The sequence below is a fragment of the Vulpes lagopus genome, chromosome 5 (assembly GCF_018345385.1).
Source record: "Vulpes lagopus strain Blue_001 chromosome 5, ASM1834538v1, whole genome shotgun sequence".
Classification (NCBI taxonomy): domain Eukaryota; kingdom Metazoa; phylum Chordata; class Mammalia; order Carnivora; family Canidae; genus Vulpes; species Vulpes lagopus.
This window is the reverse complement of record NC_054828.1, coordinates 108,501,188-108,521,175: the sequence shown is the minus strand read 5'-3', so window position 1 is coordinate 108,521,175 and position 19,988 is coordinate 108,501,188. Positions and strand designations below refer to the sequence as shown.

The following is a 19,988-nucleotide window of genomic DNA, read 5'->3' as shown; positions in this document are numbered from 1 at the left end:
AAATTAAAAAAAAGAATCTACCTTGATTGACAGTGTTTTTTGTCAAGATAAAAAAATATTAATTTACAGAGCAATAATTATGGTTATGTGTCAGTTAGCTAGCAATGGCTTATAGGTGTTATCTTTTCCAAAGGATGTATTTAAAATTTAATGGAGCCTCCTGGAGATGTAATATGCCTTAATCTAAAGAAATGGTTCTCATAATGAAAATTTCAGGCATTCTGAGGACTGCCATAGACTATTTTGTTTGTTTTCAGCAAGTGGGCCTTTCTGTGTCCTTAAAATCAAATTACATAGCTCTCTGCTTGATGATAGAGGCAAACTAGATTTTACCCTCTTTTTACATGGAGATTTTAAATCTGCAAAGATGAAAATAATTTACTCTTTCTTCCTTCCCATTCTCAGAATGACTGATGGGTATTCAGGAAGTGATCTAACAGCTTTGGCAAAAGATGCAGCATTGGGTCCTATCCGAGGTATGTGTATAGAGCCTATTTATTAGACCACTTTAGAAGCTTAAGAAGTCCCTATTGAGAGGTTTGTTTTTGTTTTAATAAGAAAGCATTGAAGCTGTTATAAAACTTATTACAAAATAGTTTCTAGAGTTAGAGTCAGCAACTCTAGACTGAGAGAGTAAAGGGCCTGATAAATATTTTAGGCTTAGGGGCCACATAGGCTCTCCATTGCATATTCTTCTGTTTCTTTGTTTGTTTTCACAAACAAAAATGCAAAACCATCTTAGCTCACAGTCCATGGGTCAGTAGTAGACCATGACCCCTATTAAAAACAACAGTTTTCATTTTTTTTTATTAAAAAATTTTTGTTATTGAAATATAGTTCACATACAACATTATATTCATTTCAGGTGTACAACATAATGTAGAAAACTCTGTACATTAAACAATGCTCTCACCACAATAAATTACCATCTGCCATATTTCACTTCTTGATAGTAGGTAACCAGCAGAAAATAAAAATAAAAAAAAAAATAAAACATTTTTAAGCAAGCAAAAAAGAAAAATAAAGGGGAAATGTTCTTATCTGTTTTTTGGCTCTTCTCACTTCAATATTCTGATATCACTTGAAATTAAAAGTGTCTAAAGGGAAGCTTTTATTTGTATTCTTATATGTTATCTTTTGAGGAATTGCTTTGATTTGATTCAGAGTTATTTGCTGATTGTGAAATACCACTATGATACCACTTTAGACTAGATATTCTCAACTGCTTTTCCACAGCCAGTATGGGGAGTGGGTAAATGATGCTCCCAGGTATGCACGCAGATTGCTGGCTGTGACAATAAAAAGGAACATGAAACATGAACCTTCTAGAACTTATCTCCCGCAATGAAACAGTGTACTGACTCAGAATTGCTGCTTTGGAGAATAAGAAGTGTAACCTTGAGAACATGGGCAAAGCATTCTAGTCAAACTTGTGCCAGAACCATGAAGTCTTGTTCAGAAAGTGGACTCAACCAATCACTAATATATAAACCATTTGCCTTTTTTCCAGAAGACTTTAACTATTCTGAAGCAAACAAAAGTTACTGGGTTTAAAAAAATAAATAAATAAATAAACCTTTGTAAAGAACAAGCTGCATTCTTTTAAGTTCACTCTTAAACTTTGTAAATTTTATTGTTCTTGAGCAATATGCAAAGAAATTGAATGCCTCCCAGTTACTCCTAAAAAGGACGATTATTAAGCATTTATAAATTGTGCTCTTAATATTAATGTGTGTCTTCCTTTTAATACAAATAATTTATATTGAACATGTACTTTTAGATCATTGTACTTGGTTTTGTGCTTCAGTAACTTAAACTTAGAAATTTTTTTTAAGTGATTGTCTTATATTTTACAGAACTGAAACCAGAACAAGTAAAGAATATGTCTGCCAGTGAGGTATATTATTTTATAATTATCATTTCTTTGCTCTGGTTCTCTATATTGTAAGATAGGTTTTGTCTGGATTTTCGTATTTGATGATTAGAAGATAGAAAATGTTAACTTTGCTTCATTTCAAAATATACAAGCATATTAAATTACAATCCCTTATGTTCTTTGGTAATGGACAAAAAAACATTGTACATAGTCATTAAGTCATTTTTCTATCAAATCATAGAAAACTTGAGGATTTTACTCTTTGTAACAAGTTAATCCCTTGATGTTCTATTTTGTGAGATTCTCAGCATTTATTTTTGTCCTTATAAAAGCAATTCCAGGGCATCTGGGTGGCTCAGTCCATTAAGCGTCTGCCTTCATCTCAGAACATGATCTCAGGGTCCTGGGATAGAGACAGGCCCATGTCAGGCTCCCTGCTCAGTGGGGAATCTGCTCCTCCCTCTCCCTCTGCCCGTCCCCCAGCCTGTGCTCTCTTACTGTCTCTCCAATAAATAAATAAAATCTTCTTTAAAAAGGATTAAATAAATAAAACAATACCATTGTAATGTAATTCATTACATTTTCTTAATATGGTAGGCCCTCTTATGAGATGCTGAGGCATTTCTTTTGAAAAACATTGCTGCAAAATATGACATTGCACATGCAGAATGATTGTAATAACTATGTAAGCAAATATTTAAAATTAATCTTAAATCATATTTATAACTGATATGTCAGAGATATTTTTTACCGCCCAAGTTTCAACAGCTATTGAGGAGATGGTGAACTCTTAACAGAGAGAATGAATGTATTTTTTTTAAAGATTTTATTTATTTATTCATTAGAGGGAGAGAGAGAGAAGGCAGAGACACAGGCAGAGGGAGAAGCAGATACCACACAGGGAGCCCGATGTGGGACTTGATCCCAGGACTCCAGGATCACGCCCTGGGCTGAAGGCAGGTGCTAAACTGCCGAGCCACCCAGAGATCCCGAGAATGAATGTATTTGAGTACATTTTGGCAGTCTTTTTTCTTTAAGCTTCTGAGTAAACTTCATTGTTTTCAGGTATTTTGTGCATAGTAGTTAATTAACTATGTTACTAAGAATACCCTCACACTGATTGCAACCACCATTTCATTTTAAGTCTAATTTACCTAGAGTGTCTTTGATATGAGTGAAGCTGGGAATAGAGTATTCCACATACCTTCTTTGGCATTTAGCTACTATTACCTTAAAAATTCACATTTAAAGTAGAAGTTCCAAGTCCCTTTTATTTGATTCATAATTTTAATTCCACATTTACTTTTTTTTTTTTTTTTAAACTTGCAGTTCTTTTTTTTTTTTTTTTAATTTATTTTATTTTATTTATTTATGATAGGCACACAGTGAGAGAGAGAGAGAGGCAGAGACACAGGCAGAGGGAGAAGCAGGCTCCATGCACCGGGAGCCCGACGTGGGATTTGATCCCGGGTCTCCAGGATCGCGCCCCGGGCCAAAGGCAGGCGCTAAACCGCTGCGCCACCCAGGGATCCCACATTTACTTTTTTTATATATATAAGTACTATACAGCTTGTGTTCCCAAAGTGTCTTGTGGATTTTTAAAAAGTTTATTAAGAATATCCCATAAATATATATTTTTAATGTTCTTATAGCATAAACCTGATAATACCTTTCTACTCAAAAAGTGAACATCATGCATGAATTATTTCTTCTTCATACACCATTTCCCTGCTTTGGACCCAGGATAGATAAACTTGATATCACCTATACTTTGGCCCCTTAGCTTCAGACTAGGAGAGGCCGATTGTGTGACAATTTAGGCGTTTGTATTTGTCCCATGGAAAGACCACGTGGAATAAAGGGACTAATTAAGGTAGTAATGAGGGCAGCCCAGGTAGCTCAGTGGGTTAGCGCCACCTTCGGCCCAGGGTGTGATCCTGGAGACCCAGGATCGAGTCCCGCATCGGGCTCCCCTGTGTGGAGCCTGCTTCTGCCTCTCCTGGTGTTTCTGCCTCTCTCTCTCTTGCTCTGTGTATTTTATTTATTTATTCATGAAAGACACAATCTTTTTTAAAAAAAAAAAAAGGTAGTAATGAGCTAAAAAACTGGCAAATGAATTTCAGTAAGAAGCAGTCTACAAATTCTCAAATGATTTAACAGGCAAAAACCACTCACCTCCTCATCTGCAAGTATTCTTCACTCTGTCTCAAGCTTTGTTAAGACCATAGCATTTCCTGTGGAAGTCCATTGGGGAGACTACTTGTACCTATAAATGGAATGCTTTGATACACTTTGATTAATATCTTATAATAATTTTATGAACGCAAGTAGGTGGCTGCTTAGGGAATAAAAATTCTTACAAAGCTGTCCATTATTGCATGAGAAAAGAAAGCAGTTTTCCACTGATAGTGGCTTTCTTAGCCTTTGTGTATATTTTGCTCATCCTGAGAATATATATACAGTCAAACTTAAGCAACATTTTTCTTTTTCTTTTTTTTTTAAGACAGAGAGAGTGAGCTAGTGGGGGGAGGGACAGAGAGAGAACATCTTTAAGCAGACTCCCCAATGAACAGGGAGCCTGACATGGGGACTTGATCTCATGATCCATGAGATCACGACCTAAGCTAAAAACCAAGTTGGATGCTTAACCAAATGAGCCACTCAGGCGGCCCAAGCAACATTTTTCTTCACTGAACTAAGTCAACCTAATTATAGTTCCTGTTTAATTTGAAGAATAAAGAAATTTTAAGTCTATTTACTTTTTTTAGTAACTCATGACTTTAAAACAAGATAGTTCTGTTGTATTGCTGTAAAACAAATTGCCTAAAAACTTAGCTTAAAATGGCACATATTTATTATCTCACATTTTCATGGAGTTGGGAATATGTGCATAGCTTAGCTGAGTCATCTGCTTCGAGCACTCTCATAGGGTTGCAATCAAAGTGTTGGCCCAAGGTCTCTTACAGAGCTGTAATCAAGCTGTTGGTTGGGGCTGTAATCATTATAAAGCACAACTGTGGTAGATCTACTTCCATGCTCACTTACATGGTTCTTTGCCAGATACACTTCCTCCCTCGGTTTTTTCTAGCCATAGACTGAAGGCCTCCTTCAGTTCTTTCCCACATAGGCCTCTCTAACATAGTACTGAGAGCAAGCAAGCCAAGAAGAAGAGAAAGTACCAACAAGACAGAAGTCAGTCTTTATAACCTAATTCTGAAAGTGACATCCCCATCGTTTTTGCAGTATTGTTCTTAATTTTTATTTATTTATTCAAGAGAGACACCGAGAGGCAAAAACACAGGCAGAGAGGGAAGCAGGTTCCCTGCAGAGAGCCTGATGCAGGACTTGATCCCTGGATCATGATCTAAGCCAAAGGCAGATGCTCAATCATTGAGCCATTCAGCTGCCCTAATGGTTTTAGTATTAATAATTTGGTAGTACTTTTAGCTGTTAGTTCTGGACTTAGGAGTTAATATTTATAAAATGCTTAGGAATTAATATTTATAAAATACTTAAAACAGTCTGGCAATAGTGGATACTATGCACGTGTCCATAGAATAATTTTAAAATACGTAGTAATAGTGGCATTTTTAAGGAAATCTATTTTATCAGTCGCATTTATGAGAGGAAAACAAACGTATTTGGTTTCTACAATTGTATACTAGAATTGTATTTAGTCATTATTTAGTACAACTTAAATAACTGTCTAGTCTGGTACTGGTGTGTGTGTGTGTGTGTGTGTGTGTACCTGGGATGTGGGATTGAGTCCCTCATTAGGCACAGGGAGCCTGCTTCTCCCTCTGCGTATGTCTTTTCCACACTCTCTGTGTCTTTCATGAATAAATAAATAAAATATTAAAAAAATAATAGAAACTCAAGTAATTGTATTGTATTCCATGTTTTTAAAAGATAGTCCTAGGGCTCCTGGATGGCTTAGTGGGTTAAGCATCTGCCTTCAGCTCAGGTCATGATCTCAAGGTCCTAGGATCAAGCCCCAAATCGGGTTTACCACTCAGTAAGGAGTCTGCTGCTTCCTCCTTCTCTGTCCCTCCCCCTGCTCATGTGTTCTTTCTCTCTCAAAAAAATAAACAAAATGTTAAAAAAAAATAAAGGTAGTATATTGGTTATAAATTCAGGGTATAATGTACTTTGTTTTTAAAGCACAAAGTTTGGGGCACCTGGCTGGCTCAGTCAGTAGAGCATGTGACTAAATATCAGGGCCGTGAGTTTTTTTGTTTGTTTAAAGATTTTATTTATTGATGAGAGAGAGAGAGAGAGAGAGAGACAAAGGCAGAGGGAGAAGCAGGCTACATGCAGAGAGCCCAATATGGGACTCGATCCCAGGACCTCAGGATCATGCCGAGCCAAAGCACATGCTCAACCCCTGAGCCACCCAGGCATCCCAAGGGTCGTAAGTTCAAACCCCATGCTAGGCATGGAGCCTACTTAAAAATAAAAGAAAATAAAAAACAAAGCACACAGTTTGTATCCACTTTAACTGTAACTTTGCTATTTCATTATTTCGTTTTGATAAGACATCTTTGCCGATTTATTTTTCTCCAATTAACTGCCAGTTGCTTTTTCCCATTGTATACATTCACCTCTTACTAACTTTAAAATACCATATATAAATTTCATATATATATATATACACCATACTATATATTTCAGTTGGAATTTCATCAAAAGCTTTTAAAGCCTTAATTTCTATAACAAATAAATTTTATTCAAGAATATCATAGTAATACATTACATTCATCATCCTTCTACACTTTGGGCTTTAGGAAGAAGCCAGTGTGTGTTTTACAGTTAAATAAGTAAACATGTAGGGCTCATATGGTGATTATGTGGTAACAACATGTCCTTTCCTTTTTGACTAAGATTAGGCTACAAGTTACAAATGTGGGTGATTTTCTCAATATGTGTTCATCAAGATATGAGGGTATGAAGTAGTTAGATTGGCTTTTATAAGAGTAATAAAAAGAATAAATATCAGTTGACATTTTGTCTCAAATTCTCCTTTCACTTATTTTTTGTCAAAATACAATGTATATATTAGTGACAATTTCTAAAACTATTCATTTTGTACCAAGCTCCTTTTGGTTTTAAAAATCCTTTGGTAACTAAAGATATATGTTAACTCAGGATTCTTTTCTACATTCTCATAGCCAATTAAAAAGGTCAGAAAATAAGACCAAATTAATATAAATGCATTATAAGTAATATTAGTATTAGAAAATTTCAGATACAAGCATCTTCTATATTGTAAAAAGTATTGTTTCCTTAAGAGTCTCATGCCCTTCTTGTAAACTTTTCCTGTCTAATAAACCTAACATGACTTTAGCTAGAGTATGCTTGTGGTGAGACTTGAGAGTTCTGTATGATGGAATTGTGATTCTTTTTTCTGCTTGTCTGTTTTTTGTCAAATTTTCTTTAATGAGTGTTTTCTGTTTTTATAATGGGAAAACATTATGATTTAAAATTTTAGGGACGCCTGGGTGGCTCAGCAGTTGAGCACCTGCCTTTGGCCCAGGACGTGATCCTGGAGTCCCAGGATCGAGTTCCACATGAGGTTCCCTGCATGGAGCCTGCTTCTCCCTCTGCCTGTGTCTCTGTCTCTCTCGCTGTGTCTCTCATGAATAAATAAAATCTTTAAATAAATAAATAAATAAAATTTTAAAACCTAGGAAATTAAACACATATCGTAAAGGTAGATTAGTATAGCATTTTGGTAAGATTTCTTATATAGCAACTTGCCTAACATATATGTAAAATAAGATGACTGGCATGATTTTCCAAGAATATATTTATAACCCAATAAACAACAGGATCATTACTTTAATCCATTTTTGGGTTAATTACTGTATATATGTTCATGATTTGTATTGTCATGTGTTTTTTTTTTAAATCTAGATGAGAAATATTCGATTATCTGACTTCACTGAATCCTTGAAAAAGATAAAGCGCAGCGTGAGCCCTCAAACCTTAGAAGCATACATACGTTGGAACAAGGACTTTGGCGATACCACTGTTTAAGGAAAGACTTTTGTAAGCCTGCAGAACATTTTGCTTTTGAAGAGAGAAACACCATCTTTATTGAATAGTTATCAGCTACAGAAATTCAGCCTAAGTTTACAGGACTTTTCAGAGTCTTACAATTACTTGTACACCCTAGCAGATGAACCATAAAACAAATTTAAATAAAATATACAATGCAAATGGAGTATTTTGTTGAAGGCCTTCTTGCCTATGTTCATGGTTATCCTGATGGGCACTGTAAGTTAGAGCACAACAAAAACTGATTCTGGTCTTCTTTACCAATATAATCATAATGTAAATAATAATTTGTATATCGTGTTGCAGATGAAAGTATTCCAGAAACAGTGAATGGTAGAAGACACAAGCGCCTTTGGTTGTTTGTCTTCTGATGTCTTTTCTTAAAATAGTAATTTTTTCTATTTTCCTTTCCTACTGTTGTCTTTACTACAGATGATTAGAATGCCAAATTCTCGAAGTTTCTTTTTTTTTTTTTTAAATAAAACAAGTCCAGTGTGCCAAATGAAACTTCTTCCTATGTAACAGTAATAGGAAAAAGTATTTTGAAGGTTTTTTCTTTTTCAAAAATCCAGACATTAAACAATTGCATTTCACTTTACATTTTTCTATTACCTTGCTACCAATTTAGAAAGCAATTTGTTGATAGCAAAAAAGCAAATCTTGTAAAATAGAGACAGTTAGAAGGTTTGAGTCACTCTGTCATTACAAGATGTAGATCAATCCTCATGTGACCTGCAGTATTTTTTTCTAATATATGTCAGAAATTTATTGTAGACTGTTAATTTATTCCTAATGGAATTTATTTTCTGCTAGAATGATTCTAATATTTAAAAAGGCCAATCTTAACTGCTGTAAAAGTGGTCCTGTGTGAGAGAAGGGAAGAACTGAGAGATAAGACATTTCTAATTTATTGCTTATTGCTTTCTTACTGTTTACAGGATAATTATAAGCCAGTGGATCTACCATCTTTTATTCTTAATAATTATTAATCCCCCTTCAATGAAACTTTAAAAAATTACTGAATTTTTATACATTGCATACATTTTATAGGTTTCTTGTGCTCACTTTGTTAACTAAAAAGTTAGTCTGTTAATCTGTCTTTTGTTCCCCAAAAATGTATAGTAATTCCATTTCTTGTTTGTATAAGTATGCCTGGATTTTATTATAAAACTGTCATTGTAGGAAGTAGACTCATATCATGGCTTTTTAAATATTGTAATAAAGGCAAATGGATATTTGCCCTTAGTTTACTGGTTAAAAGTTTGTTTACAGAAATTTTCTTTGGTGCTTTTATGTAAAATGTCATGGGTGGAAAGAATAATTTTATAATAGTAACAAAGATTTTTTCATTTAAGAAAAATATCTTTGGTTTTGAGGGAATACATTAAAATTAAAAACTTGCCCCAGCTAAATAAGAATTTTATAATGAAGACATACATTCTTTTTAATTTTATTCTTGTTCTTGTTAAAGATTTAATCTACATATAGATGTATTGGTTTCTTAAGATAATGCGCTATTTGTAGCTGTAACTCAAATGTCTCCTCTAATCATGAACTTAGAACTCCCTAGATAACAGAAATAAGGGTTGAGATAATTAGAAAAGAAAAATTTTTAAGCCAGAACCATGCCTATTTTCAATCACATGTTGTATCTTTTTAAGGTCTCAAACATTAAAGCATCAATCATAAAATATTGATAATGAAAGATCATACAGCATACATGATGACAAGAATTGGGAATATTCAAAGTTAAAACATTTTCAGTAAAGCTCATAAAATTTCACTTGGTATTTTCATTTAGAAAAGGATTAACATTAATGAAATTTGAATAACTGGTCAGTCATATTAAGGGTCTGCGTGCTTCACGCTCAACTTTTAAAATATGATATTTAAAATTATTCTATCTGCAGTAATGTAGCTCACTTTTTTTTTAATGTTGTAGCTCACTTTTTATTGGCATAGTTTTTAGATAACAAAGATTTCAAATGTTAAAAAATAGAAAAGTCAAGCTAATATTCTCATAAACACTGAATCACAATTATATATTACTGTATGAATAACCATCCATACAGTATAGAAGTTCTTTTACTTTCCTGACCAAAGTCTGAAGTTGAGCTTAGTGATAGAGAACTATTTTCTATGGCTTACTTTTTATTTTATTTTCACTTTAAGCTGTTTTTTTTTTCTCCTCATAGAATAACCATGGAAATAAGATAATGATATAATTGGAGGCAAAGGGATTCGTCTGTTGTTTTTTTTTTTCTTTTTTTCAATAAAGATAGAAGTTGGCGAGGCTTTCTGAATATTAGACTTTGTTTGTGACCTTTTGGATTCTGTGTTGATGTGTCATATTAACTTCTTAAAAAGTAATGCTTAAACATTAAAAGTTAGTGTGCTCATGTTAATATGGCAGTGTTTTGTAAACTATATTAAAACTTACTTTGAGCCAAAGGAAAGAATCAGTACTATCTTTCCCAGATAATGGTAAAAGTTTATTCTAAGACAGTCTGCCCATTGAGGTTGTTAGGTTTCTGACCATGCTTTGTGCTTAGGAAGAAGTGAAGGAAAAGCAGATATGAGAATTCCAATTTAAGTAAATATACAGCAGTCTATTTATAGGATAAAATTCTTTATATTTTGTACAGAAACTAATTCTTTTGGTAGAATGAACCATTTAGTTTGGCTTTGGACTCGAGTCAGAAAAAGATTTTCCTTGAAGTGCTTATCTCAAATTTTAATCTGGTCTTTTGTATTTTTTCTTCAGAAGAAAAAAAAATGAATTAAAAGGTTCAGCTGCATAAAGTGGATTTTTATCCTAATGGATTGGAAATAAATGGTAGATTTTATTTTGCCTTTATTTTTATTTGAAACTTTTTGAGGTTTCAGAGGCTGCAGTCTAGCAGTGAAGAAGTAGCTTGTATTGGACTAACTCTTGCCCATAATAATTATAAAGTGAACAAAATATAAAAAGCAAAGTCTATAGAAGACTCTAGGGAGCAAGCAAAACCAGGCAGAAACTGCACAAAACCATGTCCTAGAAGAGATCCACATTAACTAGCTTTTACCCCAAGGGTAACTTCCAGTGTGTGCGAGGTGCTTGGTGCTTAGAAACAGACTTCAAGCAGAACCTAATAGTCTTTTTGGGCTAAAGAGCCACTTGGGGCTCGTAGAACAGCTGGAAATCAGGAAGGAAATCTTAAGCATTTCAGAGATAAAAGCCCCAGAATATGCCTACAGATTTCTTTCAAATCCTTGGTGAACTCCAAAAGCGTTTCCGTGCAGAGTAATAGTCAAAGGAACCTAACAGAAAGCAATAGTTGGGGAGTCTAACGAGCCGTGGAGAGATGGAAGCTGCCGGGGGACTCGAGTTCGAGATTTAAATCCCACCAAGAGGGGTTTGGCTAACGCATGCTAAGCTCTCAGGACAGGGCCTAGCCCGTGAGTGCTTGCTTGGCAATTACTGCCCAGCGACCACCACCACCACCAGCCACCGCGTAAAGCTCACCGCCTCCTTAACACCCTCCGTGGGCTGCCCGTTTCCCTGAGAAGGCAAAACAAAACCCGAACCAGTCTCCTTACCCCTAAGTTAGAAATTCCTGCTCGATCTGACCCATTTACCGTTTAGATCTCTTCGCTTCTTGCCCTCAAGCCCAAGGCTCCAGACACCGCCTCCTTTCAGACCCTCCAACACCTACTGCCTGTTTTGTTTGGATGGTCTGTGCCGCCTGGAATGATCTTCGCAAAAAGACCCGTCCCTCAGAAGTCCAATTTCACTTCCTTGGAGCAGCTTTCCCGGACTACCATAAATCCGCGACCCAGTCACTCTCTATTTTCTACATGACACTATCCCTACAGCGAACACCTTTCCCCTCCCTCCTTGTGTCGTCTCCCTGACCAGTGCCTGATGCACACATGCGCTGCGTATTCTATACAGAGTCTTATTATTTCCCGTGTTCTACAATATTAGTTCCCTAAAATCAATTTCATGAGAAATCAGGGCTTTGGGAAACCGAACACGGTACTGCCTACACTGGTCTGAGTTCAAATTCGGCTATTAACGGAGAACCAGAGGTATACGCCCCTGGCCAAGTTTCTTATTCTTCCTGGTTCCTCAAACGGGAACACTATTTCACAAAATACTGCAAAAAAAATTCTACCCCACAAGTAAAAGCGCTTCAGCACTAAGTGAAATTTTTCCTAACGTTACAAGGAGAACCTAGACGCTCCCTGACTGGGTCTTCAGCTCCCTCGGCTCCACCTACGCACCCCCGAAGCGTCTCGGCGCGGCCGCTCTAGCTACTGCCTTCGCCTCTATGGCACGCAGGGGTAGAGGGGAGGGGGCGGGAACGGAGTCGGCGCACGCACTTCCGCCCCCGTGTCTCTCTCGGCCAATCGGCTTCCGATGCCCCACCCCTTCCGCTCTAGGGACACCCTAGCTCCCAGAGCGTCTTCCGGCGGGAGCTGTGCGGCTCCTTATCATGGTGAGTTGGCTGGGGGTCTGAGGGTTTCTGTCGTAGATGATGCCTCTTATCTTCTCGCATCCCGAAGCGGCCTTGACATGCCTCAGCTGCCCAAAGGAGGGGTCCTCGGAGTCGTGCTCGGGCCCCTGCAAGAGAAGCGGCTGACGTCCGAAGCGTTCATTGCCCGCAGAGCTCCGAACCCCCCCGCGATCCCTCGCCAGGTCCCTTAGGCGCTTGGCATCCCGGCTCTGCTCGCGGCCGAGCTTTCAGTTCTTAGCGTTTATCACTTTCCCGTGCCGAGATATATATTTGATACAGAAATAAAAGTCTTTGCCGGCGCCAGCGTCTGCACTAGCAAAAGCTCTGAAAACAAGTCCAAGCAACGGCGACCGTAATTAGTGATGCTTACTTACATCAGTGACGATACCGTTGTTCATAGAGAGGGTCATGAGTGCGGTGTTGAGGTGGACGCTCCACCCTGCAACCTGGCTTAGTGGAGCGCCAGGGAGCCTGATACAGCAGCAACTCTCAGAAGGCCGGTGGTTGCAGAGAGTCCAGGTGTTGGTAGAGCGTCTTTATCTGCGTTTGCAGATCCCACTATATACCTTACGGTTTGGGGGGAATGTGATTTTTTTTAAAAGAGAAATTCGTCTTTTTTATGCTTTTACAAATCAAATATATATATATATATCTGAATTTTATCGAAAGATAAGTTGATTGTAATCTTGACGTCAAAAAAGGTACACACCAAAAAAAAAAAAAAGGAACACACCGTTTTATCAGAAAAATTCTTGGATCTCTTGATAGCCTCCGTAGGAGAGAAGCACCACTTGTCATTGCCTAAGCCATTGTCACTCTAGTACGTTTTTTCCTTGAGTGGAAATGGTCCCCCAAAAAGGTCTTATTTATACTTTCTTTTTCTTTTTTTTTTTTTTTAAATTTTTATTTATTTATGATAGGCACACAGTGAGAGAGAGAGAAGCAGAGACACAGGCAGAGGGAGAAGCAGGCTCCATGCACCGGGAGCCCGACGTGGGATTCAATCCCGGGTCTCCAGGATCGCGCCCCGGGCCAAAGGCAGGCGCCAAACCGCTGCGCCACCCAGGGATCCCTATACTTTCTTTTTCTATTGTAAATTTTCTGTAATCCCTCCTTTGCACACAGGAAGTTGGTAAAAGTTTACTGTCGGTGAGGCTGTCCAAATAGCCTTCGAGCTACTTTCTTCAAAATATTCACCACTGTGTAGCCAGAATTAAATTTCTGAAGTTGGACTGTGTCACTGCCCCCCCCCCCCTTGCTTCAATCCTTTCCCTGCCATAATCCTCAAGATAAAGTCTTATATGGTATGGCACACAAAAGCTATGTGTTGTCAAGCTGCTAATGCTGCTGTCTTCTGTGTGTGTGTGTGTGTGTGTGTGTGCGTGCGCGCAAAGCTTCTTTATAGCCTCTTTTTTCACATACATACATTCATATTCCAGTCACAGTGAAGAGCTTGCAGATGATGCTCTAAGGATTAGGCCTTTGCACCTAACTTGTATATGCTGTTCTATCTGCTGGATTCAATCGTCTCCTACCCCTCATCCTTATCAATATAACCCTTATATGTCCTTTCGTCTCCTACCCCTCATCCTTATCAATATAACCCTTATATGTCCTTTAGTCTCTTTCATGAGACTTTCTCCTATATCTCAAGATACTATTAGGTGCTTCCGTTGTGCTCCCATGGTAACTACTGCTAATTACCAGTAACATCTGTAGCCCTTACCAGACTATGTTAAAATCGTGTGTTTACTTGTCTTCCTCATTTCCTAGACTGTAAGCTCTTTGAGAGCAGGACCTCTGTATTCACGCTGGTGTTCCCAGACCCTTGTAACAGTTCCTGGCCCAGAGGAGGTTTTCAATAAATACCTGTCTTTAAAACACCAAATAAATAGCTATGGCAGGGATCCCTGGGTGGCGCAGCGGTTTGGCGCCTGCCTTTGGCCCGGGGCGCGATCCTGGAGACCCGGGATCGAATCCCACGTCGGGCTCCCGGTGCATGGAGCCTGCTTCTCCCTCTGCCTATGTCTCTGCTTCTCTCTCTCTCACTGTGTGCCTATCATAAATAAATAAAATTAAATAAATAAATAAATAAATAGCTATGGCACTAAATTTTTATGCTTGAAACCATAATGCAAAAAAATAGTAGCATTTAAGGTTTATTTTAGAAGTTTTGGGGAAGAAAGGGTTTATGAGTCACTCATGTTTTGTTTATTAAGGTGTTACTGTGCAAAGCACAAGCTATCTTAGAAAATGTAAAGAAAATATAGCCCTTGTCATTAGTGAAGTCACTAAAAAATTAACTTAAAATGCAGGCTATCCTGGCTAATTTGCAAAGCAAGTAGGGTAAAGAACAGTATAGTTTGGAATAATCTAGGAAGGCTTCACATAGAAGATCAGCCATGAAACAGTACTTTACACTTTATTCCATTACTCTTAATCTATTCATTACTCTCATTTGGAGGAGGAAACAGAGGTCAAGTAATTTGCTTAAGTATTACAGGGTTGTTAGAGCTTGGTTGGACAAGTCTGGCCTTTTCACTCTTGAGTAGTATGATCATGAGACGAGGGGTACACCAGTTTAGTTGGAGTTGATTCCCTATCTGGAACAAGAGATAAAACTGAAAAGAAACAAGCTAAATCACTTGAAAGCATTGGATTTCAAGTTGTAAAATTAAGAGTTTATCATGATAGCAGTGGGGGACCAATATAATTTTGGAAAGTGACATGAACTTTAGGATTTTTGTGGGGTTTTATTTTAACCAATATCAGAATGGCATCAGAAATGGCCCTCTACCTTTTAGAAAACGTACTGTCTTAACCCAAAAGTTTAACAAATAAAGTGGGATGAAGTTAGAGGATACCCAGGGATAACAGTGTTGAGCAGAATTTGTGCTTGGGACCAAATATCCTGCACATAATTCATTAAGAATAGGGTATTTTCATTAACATGACCATTAGCATCTCAAATGAAAATAGAATATTGTTCCTTTTCAGCTGAATTAGTTTAGCAAAGACTTAGAGCTACATATACACTAGTCTTTATTTGGATAGCAAAATTAGTAACACTTTTTTCTAATGCTTTATATTTTAAGTGTGTTTTACTTAAAAAAATTTTTATTGTGGAGATTTTCAAACACAGAAAAGTAGAATATAATATAATGAGCCCCCGTGTAGGCCACTTGGCCTCAGTTATCAACAATCTGGTTTTTAATGGTGATTTCTAGTCCTCAGCTTAGTTTTCTGCCTTTTCTGAGTCTCAACCTAATGTAACTAATGACATGTCTGAGATTCGAAGAAGTGGGATATACCTATTTTTTTTTTAACATAACTACTGAGATGGTCCTAGTAGCTAACTAGGAAAATCATACCTGTGCTGGAGTTGGATCTGAAAGTTTCCCTCATTTTAAATCTGTTAATACTCAGTTCCACTGCTTTCTGTGAAATTTAAGTGTTTAAGTCAAATTGGCCAACGATAGTGAGGTGGCAATGTAGTGTGGCTGTTACGGTGATTGTGGCCTTACTGTCAGGAAAGCATTTTGCTAAAATTAAAGTCCAAACAAGTAAGTGCATGGCGCTTAGCAATCAAATTATTATATATGACCCACTGAAAACTGTGAAATATTTTTTTCCCCTAGAAACAATACTTTGCTTTTGGAATAACAATTAAAAAAATTTTTTTCCCAGTTTATCTTTCCTCTCTAGGATTGTTTTTGGTTTTTTGGGGTATTATATTCCCAAGATAGTAAAATTGATCAATTTTTTTCCCTTTATAGATTCTTGGTTTTATGTCCTATTATGAAAAGTCTTCTCCATCTGCAAGATTATAAAATTATGCATCCATAAATTTCTTCAAATACTCTACAGTTTTATATTTTAGTTTTAACATGACAAAAAACTAGAATAAGAAATACAATGAGAATCTCAACTTGACCTTTTCCAAAACCATTTATTGGTAACTCATATTTTCTCCTCCTGATGTTGGATACTGCCTTAATCATAAGCTAATTTCCTATGTGTGCTTAAACTCTCCTTTAATAAAAGCTAAAGTTTCCCGTACTTGAGTGGCCAATGACTCTCTAGTCTCCACTGTTACTTCTCTTGGTGGTAACCCCACTGTTATGCCCTTTCTCTGCTGGCCCCATACTGTGTACTAGCAAGGACTAAAAAGGCTATCCAGGATTTCAGATACTTTGCCTAAGAGAGAACCTCAGAGATTTTTCTAAAATAATAGTTTCCAAACTTTTCATATATAAAGCTTTGATTAGGTAAATTGAATTATTTTATTTCCAGTAGAGCTATCTGGCAAATGGCAAATGGTTTGCTTTTCTGGTTCAAAATTGACTATTCCATTTCAAAATAAAAGTGTGTAGTCTGGAGCTAAAATCCCTGGGTTTGAATTTCTGCTTAGCCATTTGTTAGCCCTTGGGCAATTTACTAAAAATCACTTCCATTTCATAGATGATTATGAGAATTAAATGGATAAATACTTGTCAAGTGTCTAGAATAATATACTGAGTGTTCAGTATATGTTAGCTGTTACCATCATATCCCATTACAGGATATGAAAAAGATTAAATACTTCAATGCTGATTTGTTTATTTTTTTATCTTAAAGGGGACAATTCATCTCTTTAGAAAACCGCAAAGATCTTTTTTTGGCAAGTTATTACAGGAATTTAGACTTGTAGCAGCTGACCGAAGGGTAAGTTATCTTTATTAATTCTAATTTTAATCATTGCACAGACATTATGACATTGAAAAAGATCATTTTTAAGGCATGTAGAAATTACTCGTGATCCCACCACACACTTTTTGGTTTTTTTTTTTTTTACACTTTTTGTTTTTGTTTGTTTTTTGTTTTTAAAGATGTATTTATTCATTCATGATAGACATAGAAAGAGAGGGGCAGAGATACAGGCAGAAGGAGAAGCAGGCTCCATGCCGGGAGCCCGATGCGGAACTTGATCCCGGGACTCCAGGATTACGCCCTTGGCCAAAGGCAGGCGCCAAACCACTGAGCCACCCAGGGATCCCCACACTTTTTATTTTTAAGTAAACTCTACACTCAACATCAGGCTAGAACTCATGACCCCTAAGATCAAGAGTTGCATGTTCCACTAACTGAGCCACCCAGGCACCCCCTACCACACTGTTTTCATTTTTTATGTTAAATAAGCAATTTTATTTATTCATTTATTTATTTATTTATTTAGCTAATCTTCGCTCAGTGTGGGGCTTGAACTCACTACGCCAGCACCAAAAATATCTTATATATTCTACTGACTGGGTAAGCCAGGCACTCCTGGCTAAGCAAAATTACAGTACTTTGATACACAGTTGTTTTGCTTGGGAGGAAGCTAGGCTTCAGTTAAGTTTTTTATATAATTCTAATGAGTTTTAAAGAGAAATTATTTTGCCTTTTATTACTTTTTTTTTTTTTTTACAAATTTAATCGATGCAATTTAAAGCCATATTCTCTCATTTTTAGTGTAAGCAAAGAAAAATAAGTTATGCTTTTGAATTCAAGATCCACCGATGCTGTGTTAGAGCTTACATTAAAAAAAAAAAGATAATCAGTACCCTTTTTTGTTACCAATATAGACCTTCTAGTTATTGTTCTGTTTTTATTGTTTTCATTATTGTCTAAAATATACTATAAGCTCTCCAAAGACAGTGACTATGTCTGTTTTTGTTCACTTTTTAATAAAAGCACAAAATAAGCAGCCAATAAATATGTGATGAATTTTAAATAAACCTAGTTTCAGTGGAACATAAGTGTACCAATGATATTGGCCATGTATTATAATACTAGACTAGAGTCTTCTGTTCTTTGTTTCTAATCACTGTATCTCCTGTTGCTAAAACTTTGAAATATAGTCAGAACTCAATAATTCTAGTATTTGAAAATAGTATCGCTCTATTAACTTAGTATAGCTCTTTAAACCTAAAGAGCCAAGGGTAGGAAATTGATCTGCCTCTTGTATATCTAATCATTTAGGATGATCTCTTGAGAACAGATAGAATGTTATAATATTGATGGAAAGAAACATTGCAGAAGCAAACAGAAACTTCTTGAATCTTATGCTTTATTGAAGCACACTATGCCACAGAATAGGTAGTAGGAACATAACCAATATAAGAGCACCTGCTTTGTGCAGATAATCTCCATAATAATTTAAATCTTACAAATGTATCTAGCTCATCTCTCTTTACTACTGCTCCTGTTTTAGTTCTTTGTAATTTCTTACATCATGAGGAAGATCCTTACCTCTCAGTTCCTTACTTCCTCACCACAAATAATCTTGTCTGATATCCCTTCCAACCATTCATTCCTATGATCATACCATAGACATTATCATTTATAGTAACCGTATCTTCCCATTGTCTCAGTTTCAAGCATTTCACTCATAGTCACCATCTCTTGTTATTCTAGTTTACTCCTTGTATTATCACAATTCCAGTAATTCTCCAGTCTTACTAGGATATCCAGTCCATTGACTATGCCATATCTTCACTACTTTTCATCTCTTATCCTCATTTGCTTACTTAGCCAATTTAGATTCTTTGGTCCATCATCACCAATTTCTTGTATATTTCTTCAACTCCTTTGTGCCCTCCTTTCATCTATTACTCTTCCTCTGATACTTTCCTGGCAAATCCTTAACATCATTAAGTCTAGTTCTTGCTACTCTGTTCCTGCACTCAAGCAATTGAATGTAGCCCAAGAGAAACACAAAACCATGGTGTCTGGTCTTACTTTAAATTCATGATCAGGGATCCCTGGGTGGCGCAGCGGTTCGGCGCCTGCCTTTGGCCCAGGGCGCGATCCTGGAGACCCGGGATCGAATCCCACATTGGGCTCCCGGTGCATGGAGCCTGCTTCTCCCTCTGCCTGTGTCTCTGCCTCTCTCTCTCTCTCTCTGTGACTATTATAAATAAATAATAATAAAAAAAAATTTAAATTCATGATCAAATATGTCATACTGGATTGTTTAGTTCATTCAGTTTTCCATTTTTCTAGATAGCTGTTTCATGCCAGTCTTTCACTTCTATCTTCAAACTTCTAAAACCTTATTCAACTTCACTCTGACCTCTTGATCTTGCTTCCTGTTTCACTAAAGGAAAAGAAGTAATCAGAAAACACTTCCACATTCTGTCATCTCCCAACATTCTGCCTTTCCTCCTGTTTCTATGAATGAACTCTCCGATCTTCTATATAAGGCCAGTGCTTCCACTTGTCTACTCAAAGATAACCTTCCTACAATTGTTCCTTCCTGCATCATCACATACCATATCTTCCATTTTCAGGTACTGCCTCATTTCTCTGCTTCCTTTGATATAGCGAAACTACTTAAAATAATTGCCTTCACTCTCTGTTCACTTTCACTTCTTTCTGTATCCACTAAATACATACCAGTCTGGCTGTAGTCCTCCCCAATCCACTGAAACAGCTTTAACAAAGTAACTAATAAACCTCTGTAACCATATGCTGATGACCCCATATTTATATCTCAATTCATAACTTCTCCCCTATTTCTACATTCCTATGTATCA

The 19,988-nt window shown here is 36.8% G+C and overlaps 2 protein-coding genes across 5 annotated transcripts in view; both read left to right on the top strand.

Moving 5' to 3' along the window:
- The window catches only part of SPAST (spastin), a 54,187-nt gene extending 43,408 nt beyond the window's left edge, over positions 1-10,779 (top strand). For all 4 annotated transcript variants that reach the window (XM_041756479.1, XM_041756478.1, XM_041756477.1 and 1 more), the window contains 3 exons: positions 406-476; positions 1,857-1,897; positions 7,790-10,779. In XM_041756479.1, the coding sequence (XP_041612413.1) occupies positions 406-476; positions 1,857-1,897; positions 7,790-7,912 (235 nt within the window). In that variant the 3' untranslated portion in view covers positions 7,913-10,779. The remainder of the gene's footprint in view (positions 1-405; positions 477-1,856; positions 1,898-7,789) is intronic.
- Positions 10,780-12,350: 1,571 nt separating this feature from the next.
- The window catches only part of SLC30A6 (solute carrier family 30 member 6), a 42,124-nt gene continuing 34,486 nt past the window's right edge, over positions 12,351-19,988 (top strand). The window contains exons 1-2 of the mRNA XM_041756701.1: positions 12,351-12,414; positions 17,050-17,136. Of these exons, the coding sequence (XP_041612635.1) occupies positions 12,412-12,414; positions 17,050-17,136 (90 nt within the window). The 5' untranslated portion in view covers positions 12,351-12,411. The remainder of the gene's footprint in view (positions 12,415-17,049; positions 17,137-19,988) is intronic.